A 23,349-nucleotide genomic window follows, 5' to 3' on the forward strand; every position below is an offset into this window, starting at 1 on the left:
TCAGCTGTTAACCTTATGGGGATTCCCTTGTTTGTTATTTGTTGTTTTTCCCTTGCTGCTTTTAATATGCTTTCTTTGTATTTAATTTTTGACAGTTTGATTAATATGTGTCTTGGCATATTTCTCCTTGGATTTATCCTGTATGGGACTCTCTGTGCTTCCTGGACTTGATTAACTATTTCCTTTCCCATATTAGGGAAGTTTTCAACTAGAATCTCTGCATATATTTTCTCAGTCCCTTTCTTTTTCTCTTCTTCTTCTGGAAACCGTATAATTCGAAAGTTTGTACGTTTAATGTTGTCCCAGGTGTCTCTGAGACTGTCCTCAATTCTTTTCATTGTTTTTTCTTTATTCTGCTCTGCAGTAGTTATTTCCACTGTTTTATCTTCCAGGTCACTCATCCGTTCTTCTGCCTCAATTATTCTGCTATTGATCCCTTCTAGAGTATTTTTAATTTCATTTATTGTGTTGTTCATCGTCGCTTGTTTCATCTTTAGTTCTTCTAGGTCCTCGTTAAATGTTTCTTGCATTTTGCCTATTCTATTTCCAAGATTTTGTATCATCTTTACTATCATTATTCTGAATTCTTTTTCAGGTGGACTGCCTATTTCCTCTTCATTTGTTAGGTCTGGTGGGTTTTTATCTTGCTCCTTCATCTGCTGTGTGTTTTTCTGTCTTCTCATTTTGCTTATCTTACTGTGTTTGGTGTCTCCTTTTTGCAGGCTGCAGGTTCATAGTTCGCGTTGTTTTTGGTGTTTGTCCCCAGTGGCTAAGGTTGGTTCAGTGGGTTGTGTAGGCTTCCTGGTGGAGGGGACTAGGGCCTGTGTTCTGGTGGATGAGGCTGGATCTTGTCTTTCTGGTGGGCAGGTCAGCGTCTGGTGGTGTGTTTTGGGGTGTCTGTGGACTTATTATGATTTTAGGCAGCCTCTCTGCTAATGGGTGGGGTTGTGTTCCTTTCTTGCTAGTTGTTTGGCATAGGTTGTCCAGCACTGTAGCTTGCTGGTCATTGAGTGAAGCTGGGTGTTGGTGTTGAGATGGAGAACTCTGGGTGATTTTCCCCGTTTGATATTATGTGGAGCTGGGAGGTCCCTTGTGGACCAGTGTCCTGAAATTGACTCTCCCACCTCAGAGGCACAGCACTGACTCCTGGCTGTAGCACCAAGAGTCTTTCATCCACAGGGCTCAGAATAAAAGGGCGAAAAAGTAAAAAGAAAGGAAGAAAGAAGATAAAATAAAATAAATAAAGCTAAAATAAAATAAAGTTATTAAAATAAAAGAATAATCATTAAGAAAAAAAATTTTTTAAATCGTAATAACAAAAAATGGATGGATAGAACCCTAGGACAAATGGTGAAAGCAAAGCTATACAGACAAAACTCACACAGAAGCATACACATACACACTCACAAAAAGAGAAAAAGGGGAAAAAATAATAAATCTTGCTCTCAAAGTCCACCTCCTCAATTTGGGATGATTCGTTGTCTATTCAGGTATTCCACAGGTGCAGGGTACATCAAGTTGATTGTGTAGATTTAATCTGCTGCTCCTGAGTCTGCTGGGAGAGATTTCCCTTTCTCTTCTTTGTTCGCACAGCTCCCGGTGTTCAGCTTTGGATTTGGACCCGCCTCTGCGTGTAGGTCGCCTCTTCTTCGCTCAGACAGGACGGGGTTAAAGTAGCCGCTGATTCTGGGTCTCTGGCTCACTCAGGCTGGGGAGAGGGAGGGGCACGGAGTGCGGGGCGGGCCTGCGGCAGCGGAGACCTGCGTGACGTTGCACCAGCCTGAGGTGCGCCGTGCATTCTTCCGGGGAAGTTGTCCCTCGATCCCGGGACCCTGGCAGTGGCGGGCTGCACAGGCTCCCGGGAGGGGAGGTGTGGAAAGTGACCTGTGCTCCCACACAGGCTTCTTGGTGGCGGCAGCAGCAGCCTTAGTGTCTCATGCCCGTCTCTGGTGTCCGCGCTGTTAGCGGCAGCTCGCGCCTGTCTCTGGAGCTCCTTTAAGCAGCGCTCTTAATCCCCTCTCCTCACGCACCAGGAAACAAAGAGGGAAGTGTTAAGTCTCTTGCCTCTTTGGCAGGTCCAGACTTTTTCCCCGTCTCCCTCCCGGCTAGCCGTGGTGCACTAACCCCCACAGGCTGTGTTCACGCCGCCAACCCCAGTCCTCTCCCTGCGCTCCGACCGAAGCCCGAGCCTTAGTTCCCAGCCCCCCCCCCCCCCCCCCCCTCCCGCCCCGGCGGGTGAGCAGACAAGCCTCTCTGGCTGGTGAGTGTTGGTCGGCACCGATCCTCTGTGCGGGAATCACTCCACTTTGCCCGCCGCAACCCTGTTGCTGCGCTCTCCTCCACGGCCCCGAAGCTCCCCCACTTCGCTACCCACAGTCTCCGCCCTTGAAGGGGCTTCCTAGTGTGTGGAAACCTTTCCTCCTTCACAGCTCCCTTCCACTGGTGCAGGTCCCGTCCCTATCCTTTTGTCTCTGTTTTTCCTTTTTTCTTTTGCCCTACCCAGGTACTTGGGGAGTTTCTTGCGTTTTGGGAGGTCTGAGGTCTTCTGCCAGTGTTCAGTAGGTGTTCTGTAGGAGTTGTTCCACGTGTAGAGGTATTTCTGGTGTATCTGTGGGGGAGGAGGGTGATCTCCACGTCTTACTCTTCCGCCATCTTCCCCCTCTCTCCTATCTGAACTTTTTGAAGTGATAGCTTAGGTGATAAAATGAAGGCACAGTAATATAATAAAATTTGTCATAATTGAGAAAATCCTAAACCCTTGAGAGGAATTCATATTTATGAAAATATTTATATTTTTAATGTGAGAGAAGGTCCTTATGTCCTACTGAACTTGAGACACAATATGTATATATGTGCAGTTGTACTTTTTATTATCTCCAATAAATGAGGCAGCTTTTGCATTACATATACGTCTTTTTTCTCTTTGTTTTTACAAAAAGTCTCAGACCTTATACAAGATGTCTAAAACACAATGCTTTAGAATTAGTTAATGTAGAGCATCCAAGGGAATGATTATTTTATCCCATCAGCAAGTCTATGTTAACTTGTTTTCTAAACAGCATGTTCACACCCTGGCATGCTGTCACTAAAATTAGCTTTCTAACTCCAATTATTATATCGATTTGATTTAACACATTATGCAGCTCACAGATGATTCACACAGTAGGATTCTCATAAGACACAATAGTAAGGCAATTTCCCTTAAATACAGCTTGCTTTTAGTGCTTGCATGGGAGAGAAGACTTTATTACCAGAGTCCTGAGATACATCTTGTATGTTTAACCATGGCTCTATATATTCTAGTTATGTTTCCTAAATGTATGTATACAGCAAAACCTCCTTTCATCGTGTAAATAGGAAATAAGAGATTTATATGATGTCTCTCTTTTGCTCTCTATTTTCTACTAAACAGAGAACAAATGAAGTCTCTCCAGGAGGCCCTGGAAAATCAGCTTAAAGAGACAACTGAGAAAGCAGAAAAACAGCAGGCTACTGTAAGTGTTTCTCTTCTGTGTCCTTTGCTTTGGGCCTGGAAAATTGTTAACTTTTTTCCCTAAAATCATTATGGAACAAATACACCTGTGACAAATATAAATGATAGTACAATGAAAACAACGCAATCAACAAGATTACAAAAATACTTAGCAGCAATCATTTCAAAAAAATATTTTCGTTGTATTTGATTCTTAGGGGTCTTCTGATTCCTAACCCTTATTTATGGATGAAAAACTCAGGGCAAGAGTGTTGGTGTCAGGCCCCCTATCAGTGGCTCTTGAATTTTAGGGTGTGACCTTGAACTAAGTTAAACTATACAGATCCCTAAGCCATACCTTACATCCACTGAATAGACATCTCCTAAGGGTGGAGCCACACCATCTGCCTACTTAATCAACTACACAGGTGATTCTGAGACACCCCAAAATTTAAGAATCAAACTTCTCTCCAGAATTTCTCTTTCAAAATGATGTTCCATTGACCCTCACGTTTCAATTCTTATAACTAATATTCACCACAGGCAGGAGAGATGGTGCTCTGGATAATAGTGCTAAAAACTAGATTTCTACCTCATTCCCCACATGCACTTATGTACCATTTATGGAGATTGAACCTTTTATCTTGTTCGAGGACCTGAATCTATTTCAAAATATAGTATATTAATAGAAAATTTGAGGTATAGTAAGACCAGTAGATCAGGAAACAATTACCTTTGGAAAGATAGTTTATTTCTCACAGTTCCCAGGAGGGGGGCATGCCACATGACCGGGGACCACACAGGCAAGCACCAGGTCAGGCACAAGGCAAAGGAAGGTGGGGAAACTGTGGACAAGAGCCTTTACTGTGGTTTCTGTGGGAAGGAATGGGCTAGGCAGGGTAAGCAGGCCTAGGATTGGCCCATTTGAATGATTTCAGCAGGCTCTGGGGCACAGGGACTATTTTTCTGGTACCCGGCCCTGGGGTGATTAAGGCAGGTGGACAGTCACCTGAAGTGTGAGAACTCAGTACAAGGGGTGGCTGGAATTCTAGGCTCTGTATTGGTTAGTGTGTATTTGAAAAGCTTACCACCAGGAGGAGTGGGTGGGGAAGGAGCAGTGATGAGGAAGGCAGGAGGTCAAGATAGGATGATGCAAGCATATTACTGGGTTGTCCATAACAAGGCTAGTCTGTGTATATGTGTAAGGTAGATGTTAAAGCATCAAGTTTACAGAAGCTAGAAACTGGACTAATACAACGTCTCCATCCAGGTTGATTACCTGGGATCCCAGCTCCTTTAAGAATTGTCATCCTGCCTTTCTTTTGCAAGTCTTCCTTGAATAATCTGGATTAGGGTATAAAGTTTTGCTTCTGCAACTTAGCCCTGTCTGTCATCTGGGGTACCTGCTTCTTGGAGACAGTCTTTGTAATAATGGCTGTTCATCTGGGTGCAGGATTATTTCTTGTTAATAAATTCACTGTTATCTGTCCAGCCCACCTGTAAGGATGAGCATCTTTGTTCTTCTCTGTTATGCCATGGCAACACTCACTGCTAACCTACAAGGTGTCCTAGTGTCTGGCTCTTTGGACAGCAGGTGTTACGTAGAAGAACAGACATATTTTTAGCACTATCATGTTGATTCCTCCCCTCAGAATCTGACCCAGCATAAGGAACAACCCTAATTCAATCCCATTTCTTTCTTGATCTATCACATTTAATCTCAACTTCTTCATAGCCCAGTCACAAATAATGGCAGTTAGAACAGAATAGAAATATTCACACATACTGTTTTCTCAGATTCTCACAATAAAACTGCACACTACTGTTGTTGTTTTGTTTTGTTTTGTTTTGTTTTTCTGAAAATGAATAACTCTTGCTTGTATTTACACAGCTAGCATTTGGAGAAGCCAAGGCATGAACCTGTGTTTATTCCAATATGTTATGCACACTGTGTCTAACATCCCAAAAGAAGAAAGCTCTAACATTTGAAAGAGCTCAACAAAAGTTAGAAGAGTCAAGTATGGCAAAAGTGGGACAAAGGATGCATAGTTGGGAAGAAGGAGGAGACAGGACTGGCCAAGTCAGCTTTATCCTCACCTCAGAGTCCTTGTAGTGCTTTTCTTAAAGTTCAGCATTGAATCTTGAGGGAGGATTTTCCTTTCCCACCCCAAAATACTCTACTAAACCAGGAACACCCTATATGTATTCATAACCTAACATGTGCTACAGAATAAGAATGTGCTGGGTTTAAATTCCTAGTGGACAATCTACTATCTGTAAATTTGAGTAAGCTCTTTAACTTCTGCAAGTTTCCTTATTTGAAGAATTTGGGGAATAATTAAAATTAAAATAACATACATAATTTCCCTAAAATTATATCTGGCATATAATAGATAGTAGAATCTAAACTAAATTTGATCTACTCAATAGAAAGAAAAAAATAAAATAATAAAATAAATAAATTATCCGATTGAAAGAAAAATGTAGGCAAAAGAATTACTGTTGGCAAAAGTCTCAATGTATTAGAAATAATGATAATTTAAATTTTAATAATAATTTTTAAAAGACACAGAATAACTGCAATTAAGAAATTAGGACAATATATGCAAATGTGCTAATTTTAACAACTGAGAAGACCACATACTTAAAGTAAGCAATACAGGAAAATATATGCAAAACAACATAAAAGAAGTAAATGATTGACAGCAATATTAATGCTGGCAAATAGAATTTAAAGCACAAATATAATGTAAGAGAAAGCATTATATGCTAGCAAAGAAAAATAAATAAATAAAATGAGGTGTTTATAGTTATAACCATCATAAACATAAATGTACTTAACAAATCAGCTTCCATATCCATCAGTCTATGAGTGAAGGGAGAAATAGGCAAATACAAAGATCTTAAAAATACAACTGGTAGTAATAAATATTAGATATATATAGAAATCTCTAAAAAAGTGACTATGTTCTTTTTAAGTACATGCAGAACATCTAAAGAAATTTTATAGAAATATAATATGTATAATACAAAAAGTTATATACATCCAAAAATATGACTAGCATATATACCATGTTATTCAATCCTTTTGTTATAAAATTTAAAATAAATTTTTATAAATGGTTAAACAATTCTTTATGTTTGGAAAATATATAACACATTTTGTAATAACCCTTCGGTTAATAAGGAATAATAAAAGAAATAAAGAAATACTTAATAATAGTGAAGACACTACATGCCAATATAATAATTGAGGTGAATTGATAGCTTTAAATGCATTTTTCCAGAAAAATAAAAGATTAGCTACATCAATTCAAGTAGTTATTTAAAAAGCAAAACATCAGTGCAATAAAGAGAGTATTATAAAGACTAGTGAAGACAATACTAAAATAGAAAACAGAAAAAGGTAAATTTAAGTTATTTGAAAAGACTATGATAAAAGACTTTAAGATATGAGAAAGATTAAGAATAGAAAGACAGGCTCAAATTTTAAAATGTTGAATTAAAAAAGAGCTAAGGGCTTCCCTGGTGGTGCAGTGGTTGGGAGTCCGCCTGCCGATGCAGGGGACACGGGTTCGTGCCCTGGTCTGGGAGGATCCCACATGCTGCGGAGCGGCTGGGCCCGTGAGCCATGGCCGCTGAGCCTGCGCGTCCGGAGCCTGTGCTCCACAATGGGAGACGCCACAACAGTGAGAGGCCCGCGTACCGCAAAAAAAAAAAAGAGCTAACAGTCATAATTGTAATAGGAATTCAAACAAATAATGTATTATGAGCAACAGTTCCCTGATACATTTAAAAATGTGCATGTAAATTTCTAGATAAATAAATATAAAATGCTAAAGCTTCTGCAAGAAGAAATTCAACACTTGAATAGCTGAACACAGTTGGAATTTTATTATGCTAAAAGACTCCTTTCCCAAGTATTCCAAAGCCAGAAGGTTTTCATGGTGACTTCTACTAATTTTTAAATATCAGTTGACTTCAAATATAGGCAAATATTTTCTGGAAAATAGAAAAAATTTGAAAACTTTCATTTCATTTTATAAACTTCATCAGTTATGATTACAAAATCAATTGATGGCTATATGTGTAAACTAATAGCTATTTTTATACTAACGAATGTACATGTAAAAGGTCTATAAGAACAAATTGAAGACTATATTAGCAAAATATATCATCATGATCAATAAATTCAAATACCTGCAGAAATAAATAATACTTATCTTTTGGAGGGAATGTGTTTATGTTTTGAGTTGAATGACTGATATTTTCTAAGTCAAAGTCCAGAAAGAGATGACAGAAAGCTTAACAAATATGGGAATAACATATATTTAGTAAAAGCATGATTTTTTTTTAATGTGCATCTGGTGGAATCTAGGAAAAGACAGATTTCATAGTACTGGGACTCATCACTTCCGAACTTTGGTAAAGACTCAGACTGTTTGTGCTTTTTCTCCCTATTTGAGGATTCTAGGTTAACTAAGGATTAAATAAGTATATGTTTTAATTGTTGCAAATCATTCAGCAATTATTCTTTCTGCTAGGAAGACTATAGTTGATGTAGTTGAAAGTTGGATAAGAAGGGGAGAATGAAATAATTGTAATTGTTCACTCTCAAACAGAGGGAAAACATTTGGATTTGATTCTGTAAATATTGTGCTATTTTAGATTTAAGAGCAGATACTCTTATGTGCTACCCTTGATTATATATCTAATTACTAAATTGAACTATCTCCTTAATGGGACAATGAGTGTGACTCAAATTTTCAGGTTGCTCCGAGGATCTTCATAATTCAAATGTAAGCTTGAAAATTGTTATGACCAAAATGATGGACATAGTGGTTCTCAGGCTTCTGCTTCTGTTTTACATGTATTTGGACCATCAAAAATTTTTTGGTTTAGGTTTTGTTACCTTTTGAGGAAATGGTAATACAAGGACATCTACACAAGCCAGGAAAGACAAGGTGTTAATACGTGTTGTAAAGCTTTACAGACGCACAACAAATATAATGTACAGAAAGTGAACAAGACTACTACACATCAAATCCAGGATAGTGGTTACCTCTGTGGGGAGGGGAGGAAGAAAAATTAGGTGGGGCTTTAATAGTACTATAACATTTTCTTTACAAGGTCTGAAGAAAATTGGACAAAGCATTTATATATATTTATTCTTAGGGTGGGCCCAGAAGCATTTTACATAGTATTACTCTTGTTCTTTTGTTTATGTTTGAAAGGTTTCAGAACTATTTTTTTAATGTGTATATATTATATACGGTAAAAATTAACTTTACTCCTAAATTTGATTTCCACTGACTTAATCTATCTCTAGAGATAATCCACATTACCAGTCTCTTTTGCATCATTCCAGGAATCCTCTAAGACTATGTTATTCAATATATAACCACCAGATACATGAGGCTTTTGAACATTATAAAATGGCTAGTCCAAATTGAGATATGCTGTATGTGTAAAACACACAGTGGATTCTAAAGATATATTGCAAAAAAAAAGTCAATTTATCATCATTAATCCACTACATGTCAAATGATACTATTTTGAATATATTGAATTAAATAAAATATATCAGTAAAATTAATTTTACCTGTTCCTTTTACTTTTTAAAAAAATGTGACTGGCAGAAAATTGAAAATTGGAAAAATTAAATGTTTCATCCACTGTCATTCATTCACATAAATAGTGAACCCTCAGGGACCATAGAGTCTCATATTTTAGCTACTGTGCCATACTGACCTTTTTGAAAGCAGTCAGGCAGATAAAGACGCAATGTTTATACAGATACAGTTTGAATAACTGGACTAAGGGTACAGATTCTGACAATATCATATTCAGCAGGAAACATCATGGTTTCTCTGGTACAGTATTTATAGCGTTCCATGCTTTTGAGGTCAGGAGCATCACTATGCAATTGCTCTCAAACCTGGCCTTATATAAAAATTACCTGGAGCATGTTTTAGTTAAAGAGATTCCTAGGCCCAACCCTAGAATTTAACTTTGTTTAAGAACCACATTTTTAAAAATTAAAGTTTAGACAAGTAAGCGAATCACAGTCATAACATGCATTTCTCAATTTTTAAAATTTTTTTTAAACTTTTTTATTATGGAGAATTTCAGACTTACACAAAAGTGGAAGTAGTGTAATAAATCCCCATGAATCCATCAATTAGCTTCAAGAATTAACAACACATGGCCAATCTCATCTCAAGCATATCATTCTCTTGTCCCCTCTTCATTTTTTTTATACAGTGGGTCCTTGTTGGTTATTTATTTTACATATAGCAGTGTGTACAGTCAATCCCAAACTCCCTAACTATCCCTGCCCCCCAGATGAACTTATTTATAAAACAGAAACAGACTAAATAAAAAAAAAATAATAATCTTTTATTACATAAGAAAAAGTTATGTTATATAACTAGTGGATATATTTATGAATTTGGCAATAAAAATGTGGATAATGAAAATTTTAACCCTTTGTTCTTTTTCAGTATTTGTTGACAAAGAGATAATTTTATTATACTTCAAAAATTGTGAAAATAAATTTATAAAAGTTATAGAAATGAATTTGAAATATGTCTACATGATATTCTATTTGTTTTCAGATTGCTTTTTTAAAGACTGAAATGGAGAGAAAGAACAAAATGATCCGAGATCTCCAAAATGAGGTAAGACATATTTCAGGAAAATTTCATACAAGTCAAAGAATATACAGAAACAAACATTGATTTGCCGCAAGCTCTGGGGTATGATCACATGCAAATACGTCCTTTAGTTAAGTACTAATGGAGAGGAACTATAAGGTTAAAACTTGAGTATATAATCCCTACTTTAACATATATTTGATAATGTTATTAGTTCATACATCTCCAGGTCATTTTCCCTTCTAATTATATTTTGCTTGGGCAATGTTAAAAATTTATTTTTATTTTATAAATTTATTTGTCTACCAAATGACATCACAGGCACTGAAGAAGAGAGCTAGTTAGAAATGGACCTTATGTTAGGAAAAGTCAATCTAGAATGAAAAATTTGTGTGAGGTAATCTTGGAGTTATGTAGATTTGAAATAAATAAGCTGTAACCGCTTTCCTTACAACCTTTAAAATGTAAGGATCCTATAAAATGATGTATGACTTTTCCTCCTTTTGACTTTTTGTCTACCCTGTTACATAACTACTTTATTTTCTAAAATTTCTCCATCATATTTGTATTTCCACCTTTTTATTTCTTTTTTTCCTTGAATGAAATTAGTTATTTAGAACTATTAAACCATGATTAATTAAAGATATATCTTCTTTTATCAATCCCACTAAGGTGGATTTTAAATCCCAAATCAACTGCTTTAGCCATTTCTAGTCTCCTTTATTCCCCTTCCTTCCTCCCTCCCTCCCTCCCTCCCTTCCTTCCTCCAATTTTTTGAGACATTTCAAATACAGATGAGCTACATTATTCCTATATCATTTCCACCTTGATGCCCAGGTTAAAAAATAGACTATACAAATGCCTTGGTATCAAGATTCAGCATTTGTACTCTGATCATGACATTAAAATGGTTTATCAAATGTGCAAAATGATGTATAGAAAAAAGGAAAACAAGAAAAGTTTTAAGTGTCTTCCTTATGATTCTATTGTATTTTCATTTCTTTCTAATGATTTTTTCTTCTGAGTCTTCTTAAGAAAGTCTAATGAGATGGACTTGATGATGTTTTCCCTGAGGCCTAAATCTTGGATTTACTGTTTATGGTGGAAAATGTCAGTAAACTAGAGTTACCGAAATACTGGTTGTACTAGATAATTTCTTGTTCTCTGGGGCTCAGAGAGGGCCCGATTACTCAAGTCTAAAACTTCCCATGGATCACTTAAGACAAAGAGAATGTTTAAAACAATGTTAAAGCCAGTATTAAAATAGGAAAGAAAGTACATTTAGACGTGTACACACACATCCACGCACACACACACACACGCACACAACAACAACATGAACCCCGTTGTATAAGAATGAGAGGATTATGGGCTAATTTATATCTCTGTGTATGTATTATCAGTTAACTTTTCATCTTACATAATTTTTTAAAAATCTAGAATTTAAGGAGGAAGCTCTTTTAAAACCAAACTATAAATTATTCATATCAGGTACCTATGAGGATTAACAAAATATTTTATTTCCTTCCATGGGATCATTTTTTAAGTTTAATATTAATTTTCTAAGTGTATAGGCTAGTATAATTAAAAAAGCAATACAACTCTTCAGAAGTAATGGCTGCCAAATGTAAGCTTTGTAATTAAATTTGCTACTATTTACTTTCATCATATTGAAAATCTGCAAGATGATACTTGATAACCAGAAAAGTCTTTGACTTCTCTAACAAAACCTAATGGTGAACATATATTATCAACTGAATCCTTTTAATTTGACTTCTTTTTATTAATTCATTGAAATTTTAGATTTGTTATTTTGACAAATAATCAGTATGTAGAGGTTAAACAAAATACTTGGCCCATACTCTGCACGGTAAAATTATATGGACACTACCTGAAAGATTTTTGTTCAGGAGTAATAAAATAAAAAGGCAAATTGACTAAACAAAATACAGAGAGGTGAGGGAGATCATACAGGTATAAAAGAGATTTCTGGGAGAAGATCAAAATCTCCTGAATGACTTCTGAGTGAGGATATTGGGGAAGTCCCAACTTAAGAAGGGACTTTTGAAGAGTTATTAAAGAATGATCGGTATTTTTTTCATATGTGAAGGTAAATATCTTAAAAGGCACTTTTTTTTTTTATAAATTTATTTATTTTTGGCTGAGTTGGGTCTTCGTTGTGGTGCGTGGGCTTCTCTTGTTGCGGAGCACAGGCTCTAGGCACGTGGGCTTCAGTAGTTGTGTCTCATGTGCTTAGTTGCTCCAAGGCATGTGGGATCTTCCGGACCAGGGCTTGAACCCATGTCCCCTGCATTGGCAGGTGGACTCCCAACCACTGCGCCACTAGGGAAGTCCTTTTTTTTTTTTTTTTATAAATTTGTTTATTTTAAAAGGCACTTTTATGTTAGAAGCTAGGCATTTAGTTTTTAAGATTTACCTCATCCCTTGGAGAGGGAAAATATTTAGATTTTATTTTTTAGGCAAATGCTGTGTAGGGCAGAAAGCATTTTGATTTTTCCATCCAGGCAGTCATATCTGGAATGGAATACATGGGACCCCATGATTCAAAGACTGTGTTCATAACTGGGAAAGAACATCGGAGAATATTTGGAGAATATGGATAGCAAAGTGAGAATGCAAGAGAAAAAGAAATAGATTTTTTTTTTTTAAACCAAGAAAGTTAAGAGTGAGACTGAAAAGAGTATAGCTATGAGTTAATCACAGTATTTCAAGCTCCTTTATTTTATCTGTCTCTATGGGTATCTATGTCTTCACATGGACATCACATTTAACCTGTGTCTGGGATTGCTTTTACTCACAGAAGCTTTATTGAGATTTAGGGGTCCAAATTTCAGGTCTAGGCCTTCTGCTTTTCTGCTTATATTCTCTTTCATGGAACATGCAAGCCAAATCTATTCTGCCACAGTGTGTATTTCTTTGTACCAAATCACCTTATTAGCAATTAATAAATGATGAAATGATGTCAGTAAAGTTTGAAAAATTGTGTTGGTTTATATGTAATTTTTCCCAACATGTTGAGGTTTGAAGCAATCGGGAAAGCCTTGTCAAATTTTAGAGAAAATTTTTGTCATACAAAGACAAAAGAAAATATGCAAAAGGACCTCCCTTTAGTGCATGTAGTGGTGTTTTAGTGCCTTCAAAACATTTTAAAAAATGTTTCTTACTGCACCAAGATATCTGACTAAACTGTGAATATAGAAGACTCTAAGGCATTCCCCAGTATTAAAATAAGAGATTAGTGAAAAATATGTATCAGAAATTAATTCTGATAATCTACTTTATTAGAAGTCAATTCCCTGTAGGGTCTACATCTCAAAAGAGAAAACAGTAAATTCTAAGTGTAAGACTATGCAAAGGATTGAGTATGATTTGGGGGATAAATGCTAGAAAATATTAAACTGTGGTTGTATTTTTATTACTATTGTCATTATTTTGTTAATATTATCACAAAATTACACAGTAAGTGGTCTTCCTCAGTCACAATTTTCTCATACATCCTGTATTTTTAGTGTACACATTTGCAGAATATGAGATTTCTTACAGTGCAAAAATTGATTTATAGTAGCTATCTCACCATTTTTTTTAGTAACTTCTTAATCTGTCTCTAATTCTGATGTCTCTTATGTAATCCGTTTTATGCATTCAATTACTTATTTTGCATTTGGATATTGTATGGTTACAACAAATGTAAAAAGTTGTACCAGAAAGCAAAACAAAGAAACAAAAACACTTAGCCTTTCTTCTCTGACTTCCATAACTGCATCATCATGTGATATAGACAATCTTATTGACTCCAAAGCTTAGAATTCTCTTTGACTTTGCACTTTTAAAACACCCTCTCTCTATTGTCATTTCTAATTTTCTTTAATTTTATCCACTGTTTCCCCTAGGATAAAATAAGTTTCTCTATAGTGGTTCCAGATATAAGGAAGGGATAAGTATGGTAATACATAGGTATTGAAATATTAGATAAATTAGGCATTGAGACAAGCATCTCTGATTAGTTTGAAACTCCTTAATGAAATGTGAGAGTTTGATAATGTTCAGGACTTTTCAAAGGAGTACATAGCTACAAATATTTGAATTAGATTAGTATTAAAACATAGTCTATATTAAATTAGTGAGTACATAGAGATAACAAAGGGAAGGGAAGAAAAGTGAAAGGAAGAGAGAGAGGGAAAAAGAAAAGAAGAAAGAAAGGAAGGGAGGAAGAAAAGAAAGAAGGGAAGGAAGGAAAGAAAGAAGGAAATAAAGGAAGGAAGGGAGGGAAGGAGGAAGACAGGCAAGTTGGGGAAGTACCCCCACCCCAAATCTCTTCTGTGATGGTTTGTTTTAGTATAGATTCTTCTGATTGATTATTTGCCCGAGACTCATTCAAGATAGTTCGAGGTAAGGAAAAAATAAGAAATCACATTTCTAAAATGGTAATAATAAAGTCAGGAACCATAAAAGTGGGTCTTACTCTGCCAGTGATAGAAATCAGAAATTTGTCAAAACTACTCTCCATAGCAGGTTTTCCCTCTCACTATTTCATGGCTCCATTGTCCTTTCTTTCTAGTCTCTCAGTTACTTAGCTCATCTATTTTTCGCATGGCTTGTATAGTTTAACCCAACTTTGAAATACTAATCTGCCTTCTCTATCTCCTACTAATATGCAATTTAATCTTCTTTAATGTTTTGTTTTATTGCTGTTGTTATAAGTGCCTGGGGGGAAAGTCTTGCTACAGGTCAAGTCACTGGCCAATCTGTGGGTTTCCAAAGGGTTCCAAATAATCATTGACACATATCCAGGTATATGAGGAATAAAACATGGGTCTTTAGGGGCAATGTGCCAGTTGTGACAAAAAGCAACCTCTGATAAGAAGAAAATGACTTATTAAGCCATTTAGAGGACTCAGCAAAATGTTAGGAGAGGTGCATACGCATTTTGTAAGCTGAGCTTAGGAACAACTCCACAAACAAACCCCAGAGCTGTTTGTCTCAAGGCAGGGCTACCTCTGCCAAGATCAGGAAGCTGCCAGCCACCTTTATCTTCCCATCACAGGGCGCTCCGGTATCACATAGCCATATCCCTTGTGCATCAGACCATGGATAACATCTAGCCTGTTTTCCCATGTAAGTAATTGCTGTATCTGCATTTTGAAGGGATCATATCTGATTAGCAAAGTCTAAGTCATGTCTGCCCTAGAGCTGCAATGCACTTTAGAAACAGAAAGGATTTGTTTTATTTCTAATTTGTTTGCTTTCATTTTTCCTTGGGAATACGGATTTAACACTATGAAAAACTTTCACATCGTGGAAACAATGTTCCAAAATTTGGTAGCTAGTGTATTAACAGCTTTTCTTTAAAAAAAAAAAGGGTTAGAGTGTGGTAACCAGCTTTAGTATATGTTATGTCATCACTGAAGGGCTCTGAGTGGTTGAGAGACGTGCTCTGACACTGATAGAGTATCCAGTTGTGCATGTGTGTATATTACAATACCTTGTGTGTATACATGGCCTCTTGCCTATCCTTTAACATGTGATTTTAGCTTTGCTTTTGTATGAACTATTTCCTCAACTAGATGCTGACTCTTCAAAGTTAGAATCCTACCTTTACTAAAATATTATAATTCAGATTTTTTTACACACAAAAAAAAACACAGGGCCGGGACTCTGTGTACAGTGAAGATAAATGAAAACCATATTTAAGTCCGTTCTTAGCACCAGTGACTTCAATAAATTAAATAAACATTGGACACCATGTCCAAATTTGGAGATTGAAGCTGGTTTCCCTAATTTGCTATTCTCTACAACAGGGATAGTTAGAGACCCAGCAAGATATCAGAGAATCTCTGACCATCTGGAAATTATTAAGATGACAGGAAAAAAAAAACATAGACACATATGTGTATTTTTCAAAGGTGAGGATGTAGATTTTCAGGGAGAGTCCATGACTGAAACAAAAAAATAATAAAGTCAGTAACCTCTGATCTAGATAAAATTCTGGTAAATTTTAAGAAAACCCATTTTCGTTCAATTCTTGTGGCTGTGTAAGTCTCTGTAAAATAAATTATTCCATCTTCTTGGCTCAATAAGGACACTCAAGTGAAGATGATGGGATATTTCATAATGTGACAGAGTGCTCCAGGGCCATCATTCTGAAATGGTGCCTGCAGATGAACCTTTGTGAGAGTTTGAGTTGAATATGTACTGAGTCCAGGACATGCTTGAGATGTTTTCAGATAATTCCATCACAACTTTCTTACTTTATTCCTTCTGGTTTATCTTTTAAAATGATGATTTCTGAGAAATTTTGGCCAACTGGTTATTTTGGTTAATTGTGTATCCATTATCTAAAGTTTATTATAACCCATTTGTACTAGGTCCTAGGGCTACTGTAATAAAGTAACACAAGCTGGGTGGCTTAAAACAATAAGAGTGTACTCTCTCACCATTCTGAAGTCTAAAATCAAAAAAATGTCAGAGGACCATGCTCCCTCTGAAGGTTCTAGAGAATAATCCTGCTTTGCCTCTTCCTACTTTCTAGCGCCTCCTGGCAATCCTTGACATTCTTTGGCTTGTCAAGAATCTCTGCCTTGTCTTCCTATGTCCTTCTCTATGCATCTCTTTGTTTTCTACTCTTCTTTATGGACACCTCTTATGGGATTTAGGACCCACCCTAATCCAGTATAACCTGATTTTAGCTTAATTACATGTGCAAAAAACACTTTATTAATAGGGGCACAACTTAAGGTTCCAGGTAGACGTGAATTTTAGGGTGATACTATTCAAATGCCATTTTGTATATTCCAGGTAAACAGCTTAGGCAATTTTTTTCTAAACAGGCAAAGAGAGAACATTTTATTAGGTATAAGTCTTAGCCAATGTTTCAATGGGGAAAGAGGAAAGACTTATTAGATATAAATCTGTCTATGGAAGTACTTTAATACTGCTTATTTAGATGCATATATAAGGTTTGTTTATATATTCATTTGTAATAAACATATAACTTAATTCCCAAAATTATCTCAACATTTTGCTAGTTCCTGAGATATATAAATATTATAAATTTCAATGAACACAAAACAATCTCTGATCATGAAGGGTGTAAGGAGCAGAATTTAATATTGTATAACAAGTAACATATTTTGCCATATAATATGTTATGATACAATAATAATCACACAATTTGCGCAAAATATCTACAATAAAAACAGGTTGAAATAAGCATTTTACAATAACATATTGTAAAGGGGCCGATGAAGGCAATAACCTACTCAGGTGTGGTGCACTGAATGTGTCATTGAAGGGGTGGGTTTTGAAAGGAATGAAGTGATTAGAACTTATGGATATTTATTCATAATCAAGAAAGCAAACATTAAAAAAAGTGAATACTTCAAAAGTTTCCTTGTACGTGAAAAAAGATTGTTAGATGTTTATTGCTGTGAAGAAAGTAGTTAATTTTGATGCTTATAGCTGAATCCAATTTCAGGCCAGTTGACTTGCAAAGAGTAAGTAATGCTGTAAGTATGTGTTACAAAAGTGGGTTGGAACAGCCAAACAGATTGACACAGCCAAAGAGTAATAAACAGAAAAATAAATCTGAAAATTACCGCTATCAGATACAATTACATCAGTAAACTTTCTAGTTTGCAAGGACATAGAATTTTTACTCAGTGTTTCTGAAGTAAACCAGGACTGCTGTCTTATGGGAGATTATGGTCTACCAAAAATCTCATTTTATTTAATGTTACAATCAATTAATTCCACCAAGTTCTAATTTCCTGATTGAGAATGTTGGATAGATGCTGACATTGTACACAATTTTAGGAATAGTTTTCAGCTGAAATTGTGTCTTTAGCCCCTGGCTGCATCTGGATCACTATTTCTGTTCTGTGATAGAGGAATGTCTAGTATTCTCTGTCATGCTTCAGGTAAAGGGGAAAGTTTGATTTCTTAATTTTGCGTCTTCTATAAACATTATTTTATAAGTTTTAAGCACCTCAGAATATGGTTAATTTAATAAATGAGAAAACAATGTGTGAAAGACATTTAGCATATGTTTAGACAGTTAGCTTGTAACAAATGGAAACTATTATCATCATCATAGTTATTATTGTCATTGGGTTCTGAGGTAAAATTTGTTCATCAATAAGCAATACTATGGAAAACTATTTGCTTAGAAAATGGTCTTAAACAAACAAACAAATACACTAAAACTCCATATTTCATTTAAATATAAATGCCAAGGTAAGACAGGGCTCTCTCTAACTACTGAACAGTCTCATTCCATCTCTCATAGTGTCTCTCTCCACATGGCAGACAAGAAGTCCAAGAGCTGTCTGATTAATATTCTACCCGCTTAGAAATAATAGCCAAGTGAGACCATTTTTTCAGATTACATGAGCAGAAAAATCCCAGGAAAGAGCCTATATTGTTTGGATGCCTGAGTTAATCATCATGGGCAGGGGAGTAGAGCATTTTGGCCAAGTCTGAGTCACATTTCTATCCTTTTGTTAGATGAGAGCAACCCGACTCAAAACTTGGATGAATTTGCTACAGGAAAGAAAGTTTCATTGCAAAAGATTGCCTAGATATTGGACCAATAACATAAAATGTATAAAGAAAACCAACAAACACTTCTATTACTCCCTCTTAGCCTCACCCATTTTCTAACCCTCAGATCAGAGCAGTAAGTAATACTTTAATCATTTCAAGTCCCAAGTCATGCATGATGTATTTGCATCACCATATCTTTGTTAGTAATGCTCCCTTGCATATAATTTCACCCTCATTCCAAACATATTAAGGATCTTTACTTCTCTCATTTTATATTTATTGCTACATTCAAATTCTTAGTAAAAATGACCTAGGGAGGGCTTCCCTGGTGGCGCAGCGGTTGAGAGTCTGCCTGCCAATGCAGGGGACACGGGTTCGTGCCCCGGTCCGGGAAGATCCCACATGCCGCGGAGCAGCTGGGCCCGTGAGCCATGGCCCTGAGCCTGTGCGTCCAGAGCCTGTGCTCCACAGCAGGAGAGGCCACAACAGTGAGAGGCCTGCGTACCGGAAAAAAAAAAAAAAAAGACCTAGGGAAGCTTTAGTCATATAGCATTAGGTAAATGATCTTCTCTGTTTGTAATAGCTTTGTACATTAATTGCCAAAACCTTGAAGCAACCTTCTTTCAGTAGGTTAATAGATAAATAAACTGTGATAATCCAGACAATGGAATATTATTCAACACTAAAAGGAAATGAGCTATCAAGCCACGAAAAGACGTAGAGGAAACTTAACTAAATTAAAGAAACCAATTTGAAATGTCTACATGCTGTGTGACTCCAGCTGTATGACATTCTGGAAAAGACAAAACTATGGAGACAATAAAAAGGCAAGTGGTTTTGGGGGACTTCACTGGCGGTTCAGCAGTTAAGACTCCACACCCACAATGCAGGGGGCACAAGTTTGATCCCTGGTTGGGGAACTAAGATCCCGCATGTTGCATGCACAGCCAAAAAAAAAAAGATAAGTGGTTGTCAAAGGATAGAAGAGAGGGATAGATAAGTAGACAGAACAAAGAAAAATTTTACGCATATGAAACTACTCTGTGTGCTACTATAATTGTGATACATGTCATTATACATTTGTCCAAACTATTAGAATGTACAACACCAAGAGTGAACCTTGTAACAAATGTACCACTCTAGTGGGGGACTTATAATGGTAGAAGCTATGGCTGAGTTGGGGTAGGTGGAATATGGGAAATCTATGTACTTTCCTCTCAACTTTGCTATTTAACTGCTCTAAAAATGAAGTCTATTAAAAATAACACACAAACATACAACATGTAGTTCACCCTATTAACAAAATTTTAAGTGTACAGAGTATTATTTACCATATACGTATTTGTTTTTTAAAGATATAAGAACAGAAAAGTTATATTTACTTTTTAAATTATTTTGTTTATTTATTTATATTTATTTATTATTGTATCCTTTCTGGAAAATAGTAAGAACTTGATAAATATTTGTTGAGTGAATAATAAATATTGCTTCAACAGGTTATATTTATGTAAGTTGTATGGGATAGGCCACTGTCCATAATTCATAGTAATGAGTCCCCAAACTTATGAGAGTTATTCCTTAAACCACCTTGAAATGACTTTGAAAGTCCTAGAGAATCAGAAAACCTCATATTGTTTAGAAGCTGCTAAAGCTTGCTATCCCAAGTTTTTTCATATGGAGCTGGAAGGCAGAGTATTGTACTTTTGGTTCCCTCACATGCTGCAATGAAAGAATAAAAGCAGGAAAGAAGAAAACCAAAAAAAAAAAAAAAAAAAAAGGAAAAAGAAAGGGAAGAAAGAAAGAAGTGAGAGAGGAAGAAAGCATGAGAAAAGTAACTTGACTTGGACTGATTATTGAGAGAGTGGAGTTTTTACCAGCATCTGGTGATTTTGTCACCTTGGAGAAGTCACTACTTTTATGTGTGTCATTGGTAAAATAAGGGTTTTACATGAAATGATCCCCTTGATTCCTTAAACTCCAAAGTTTATAAATTCTTAATCTGTAGAAACAGTAACTCATAAGCTGTGAGTTAATATCTAAGTACTATACACAGGATAAATTCCAAGAAGATGGTCATTAGTATTTCAAACAAATCCCTAAATAGCTGTAAATTGTGTTTGGATTTACTTAGAGTTTTTTATTCTAGGAGTGTTTAAAAATATTGACCACCAAAGTAAGCAGTTCTCTAGTACATGTCATAAATAAATGTAAAATGCATAGTTATCAGACCATCAAGCAAGAATTTTTTAAAAAAATGTTTTCATCATTTAACCTATATTTTTAGTGGTAAAATGTAACTTTAAAGAAAGTTAGTTTAGAAAATCATTATTTTAAGGTTTATTTCTAGTGAGTGTACAAGTTCACAGAATGTTGGAAATATTTTGAGACAATTACTTAGGCAATTATAAACTATTTTTCCCTCTCAGAGGTGTAGAAAAGACCAGTGCTTAGGACAAAAATAGGTGTCACGGTACTAAAAAAGTTAGTGGTACTAAAACACACCAGCTTCAAATCATATCTTTGACACTTACTATCTGTGATACTTAGATGTTATCATCATATAAGTAGAAACACTCACATCCACTCCCACAGTTGTTATGATGGTCCAAGGAGATAATAGTTATGAGAACAGCTGTAATTGTGTCCTTCCTTGTTCTTCCTAATAAATGTTATCTCTTAATATATGGCTCTCACAAATTAAACATTACTCATGGTATATTTTTTAATGAGTTATTACATGGAAAATATACATAATAGGCTGAAAAATGGCCCAAATATAGCAGGTCCCAGTTCCTGGAACCTGTACCTATTTTACCTTATAATGAAAAAGTGTCTTTTCATATGTGATTAAGAATTTTGAGATACTGAAATTATCCTCGTGGACCCTAAATGCAATCACAGTTGCCCTTATTTGACACACACCGAGAGGAGGAGGCAGTACAAAGACAGAGCAGGGAGATATTTGAATATGCTGGCCTTGAAGATGGGAAAGATGCAGCCACAAGCCAATGGTTGCCTACAGCCATGAGTTGACTGGGAGGGACAAGGAACAAGTTCTCTCCTAGGGCCTCTGGAGAGAGCTCAGCCCTGCTGAAAGCAGGATTTCAGCCTGGTGACTTCTGGCTCCCAGAACTGATAGACAATGAATTTCTCGTGTTTTAAGTCACCCAATTTCTGGTAATTTCTTACAGTGGCCTCAGAAAGCTAAGACGGTAAGGATTGGATGAGGCAAGTTTCCAGGTTATTATTAGCAATAATTTCTTAAGTGTATCATATGATGGCAGATTCCATTTTCTCCTATTAATTTTGAAACTGAACTGAAGCTCTAGCAAGAATTCCATTCACCCACGTGATCCATTTTATAGGTGATGGTTAAATAGTCATCTGTTTTATCTTAAGCCATTATTTATTACACACTTTGGTTCTGGGCACTGTACTCAGCAGGGAGGAGATAAAATCAGTAAGATTTTCCAAGCCTTGATTTTTCCAAATTTTAGTCTTGTATGGGAAAGACTTCTCAAAACACAATAAAATGATGTAATAGTAATAAAACCTGTACAGTCATACCTTGGAGTTACTGCATGTTCTGTTCCAGAACACTGCAATAAAGTGAATTTCACAATAGAGTCACATGAAATTTTTAGTTTCCCAGTGTATATAAAAGTTATATCTATTAACTGTGCAATAGACTTACAGCTAAAAAAGAACAATGTACACACCTTAATTTTAAAATGCTGTATTGCTAAAAAGTGCTAAAAACATCATCTGAGCCTTAAGCGGGGTATAATCTTTTTTGCTGGTGGAGGGTCTTGCCTCGATGTTGATGGCTGCTGACTGATCGTGGTGATGGTTGTTGAAGGCTGAAGTGGCTGTGGCAGTTTCTTAAAATAAGACCACAATGAAGTTTGCCACATTGATTGACTCTTCCTTTCATGAACGACCTCTGTAAATGCAATGCTGTTTGATAGCATTTTACCCACAGTAGAACTTCTTTCAGAATTGGAGTCAGTCCCCTCAAAGCCTGCTGCTGATTTATCAATGATGTTTATGTAATACTCTAAATCCTTTGTTGTCATTTCAATAATCTTCATAGCATATTCATCAGGAGTAGATTCCATCTCAAGAAACCACTTTCTTTGTCATCCATGAGAAGCAACTCTTCATGCATTAAAGTTTATCATGAGATTGTAGCAGTGCAATCATACCTTCATGCTTCACTTCTAATTCTAGTTCTCCTAGCTATTCCACCACATCTGCAGTTACTTCTTCCACTGAAGACTTGAACTGCTCAAAGTCATTCATGAGGATTGGAATCAGCTTCTTCCAAAGTCCTGTTAATGTTGATATTTTGAGCTTTTCCTGTGAATCACAAATGTTCTTAATAGCATCTAGAATGCTGAATTCTTTCCAGAAGATTTCCAATTGACTTTGCCATGATCCTTCACAGCTCCCTCCCAGAGGGGCTGTCCCTATTCTTTTGTCTCTGTTTTTTCTTTTGCCCTACCCAGTTACATGGGGAGTTTCTTGCCTTTTGGGAGGTCTGAGGTCTTCTGCCAGCGTTCAGTAGGTGTTCTGTAGGAGTTGTTCCACATGTAGATTATTTCTGATGTATATGTGGGGAGGAAGGTGATCTCCACGTCTTACTCTTCCACCATCTTG

The 23,349-nt window shown here is 36.1% G+C and overlaps 1 protein-coding gene across 1 annotated transcript in view; it reads left to right on the forward strand.

Moving 5' to 3' along the window:
• The window catches only part of LUZP2 (leucine zipper protein 2), a 514,848-nt gene that overhangs the window by 300,770 nt on the left and 190,729 nt on the right, over positions 1–23,349 (forward strand). Inside the window, 2 exon segments of the mRNA XM_032641180.1 lie at positions 3,413–3,494; positions 10,090–10,152. Of these exon segments, the coding sequence (XP_032497071.1) occupies positions 3,413–3,494; positions 10,090–10,152 (145 nt within the window).

Source organism: Phocoena sinus, chromosome 8, assembly GCF_008692025.1.
Source record: "Phocoena sinus isolate mPhoSin1 chromosome 8, mPhoSin1.pri, whole genome shotgun sequence".
In the NCBI taxonomy this organism is placed as follows: Eukaryota; Metazoa; Chordata; class Mammalia; order Artiodactyla; family Phocoenidae; genus Phocoena; species Phocoena sinus.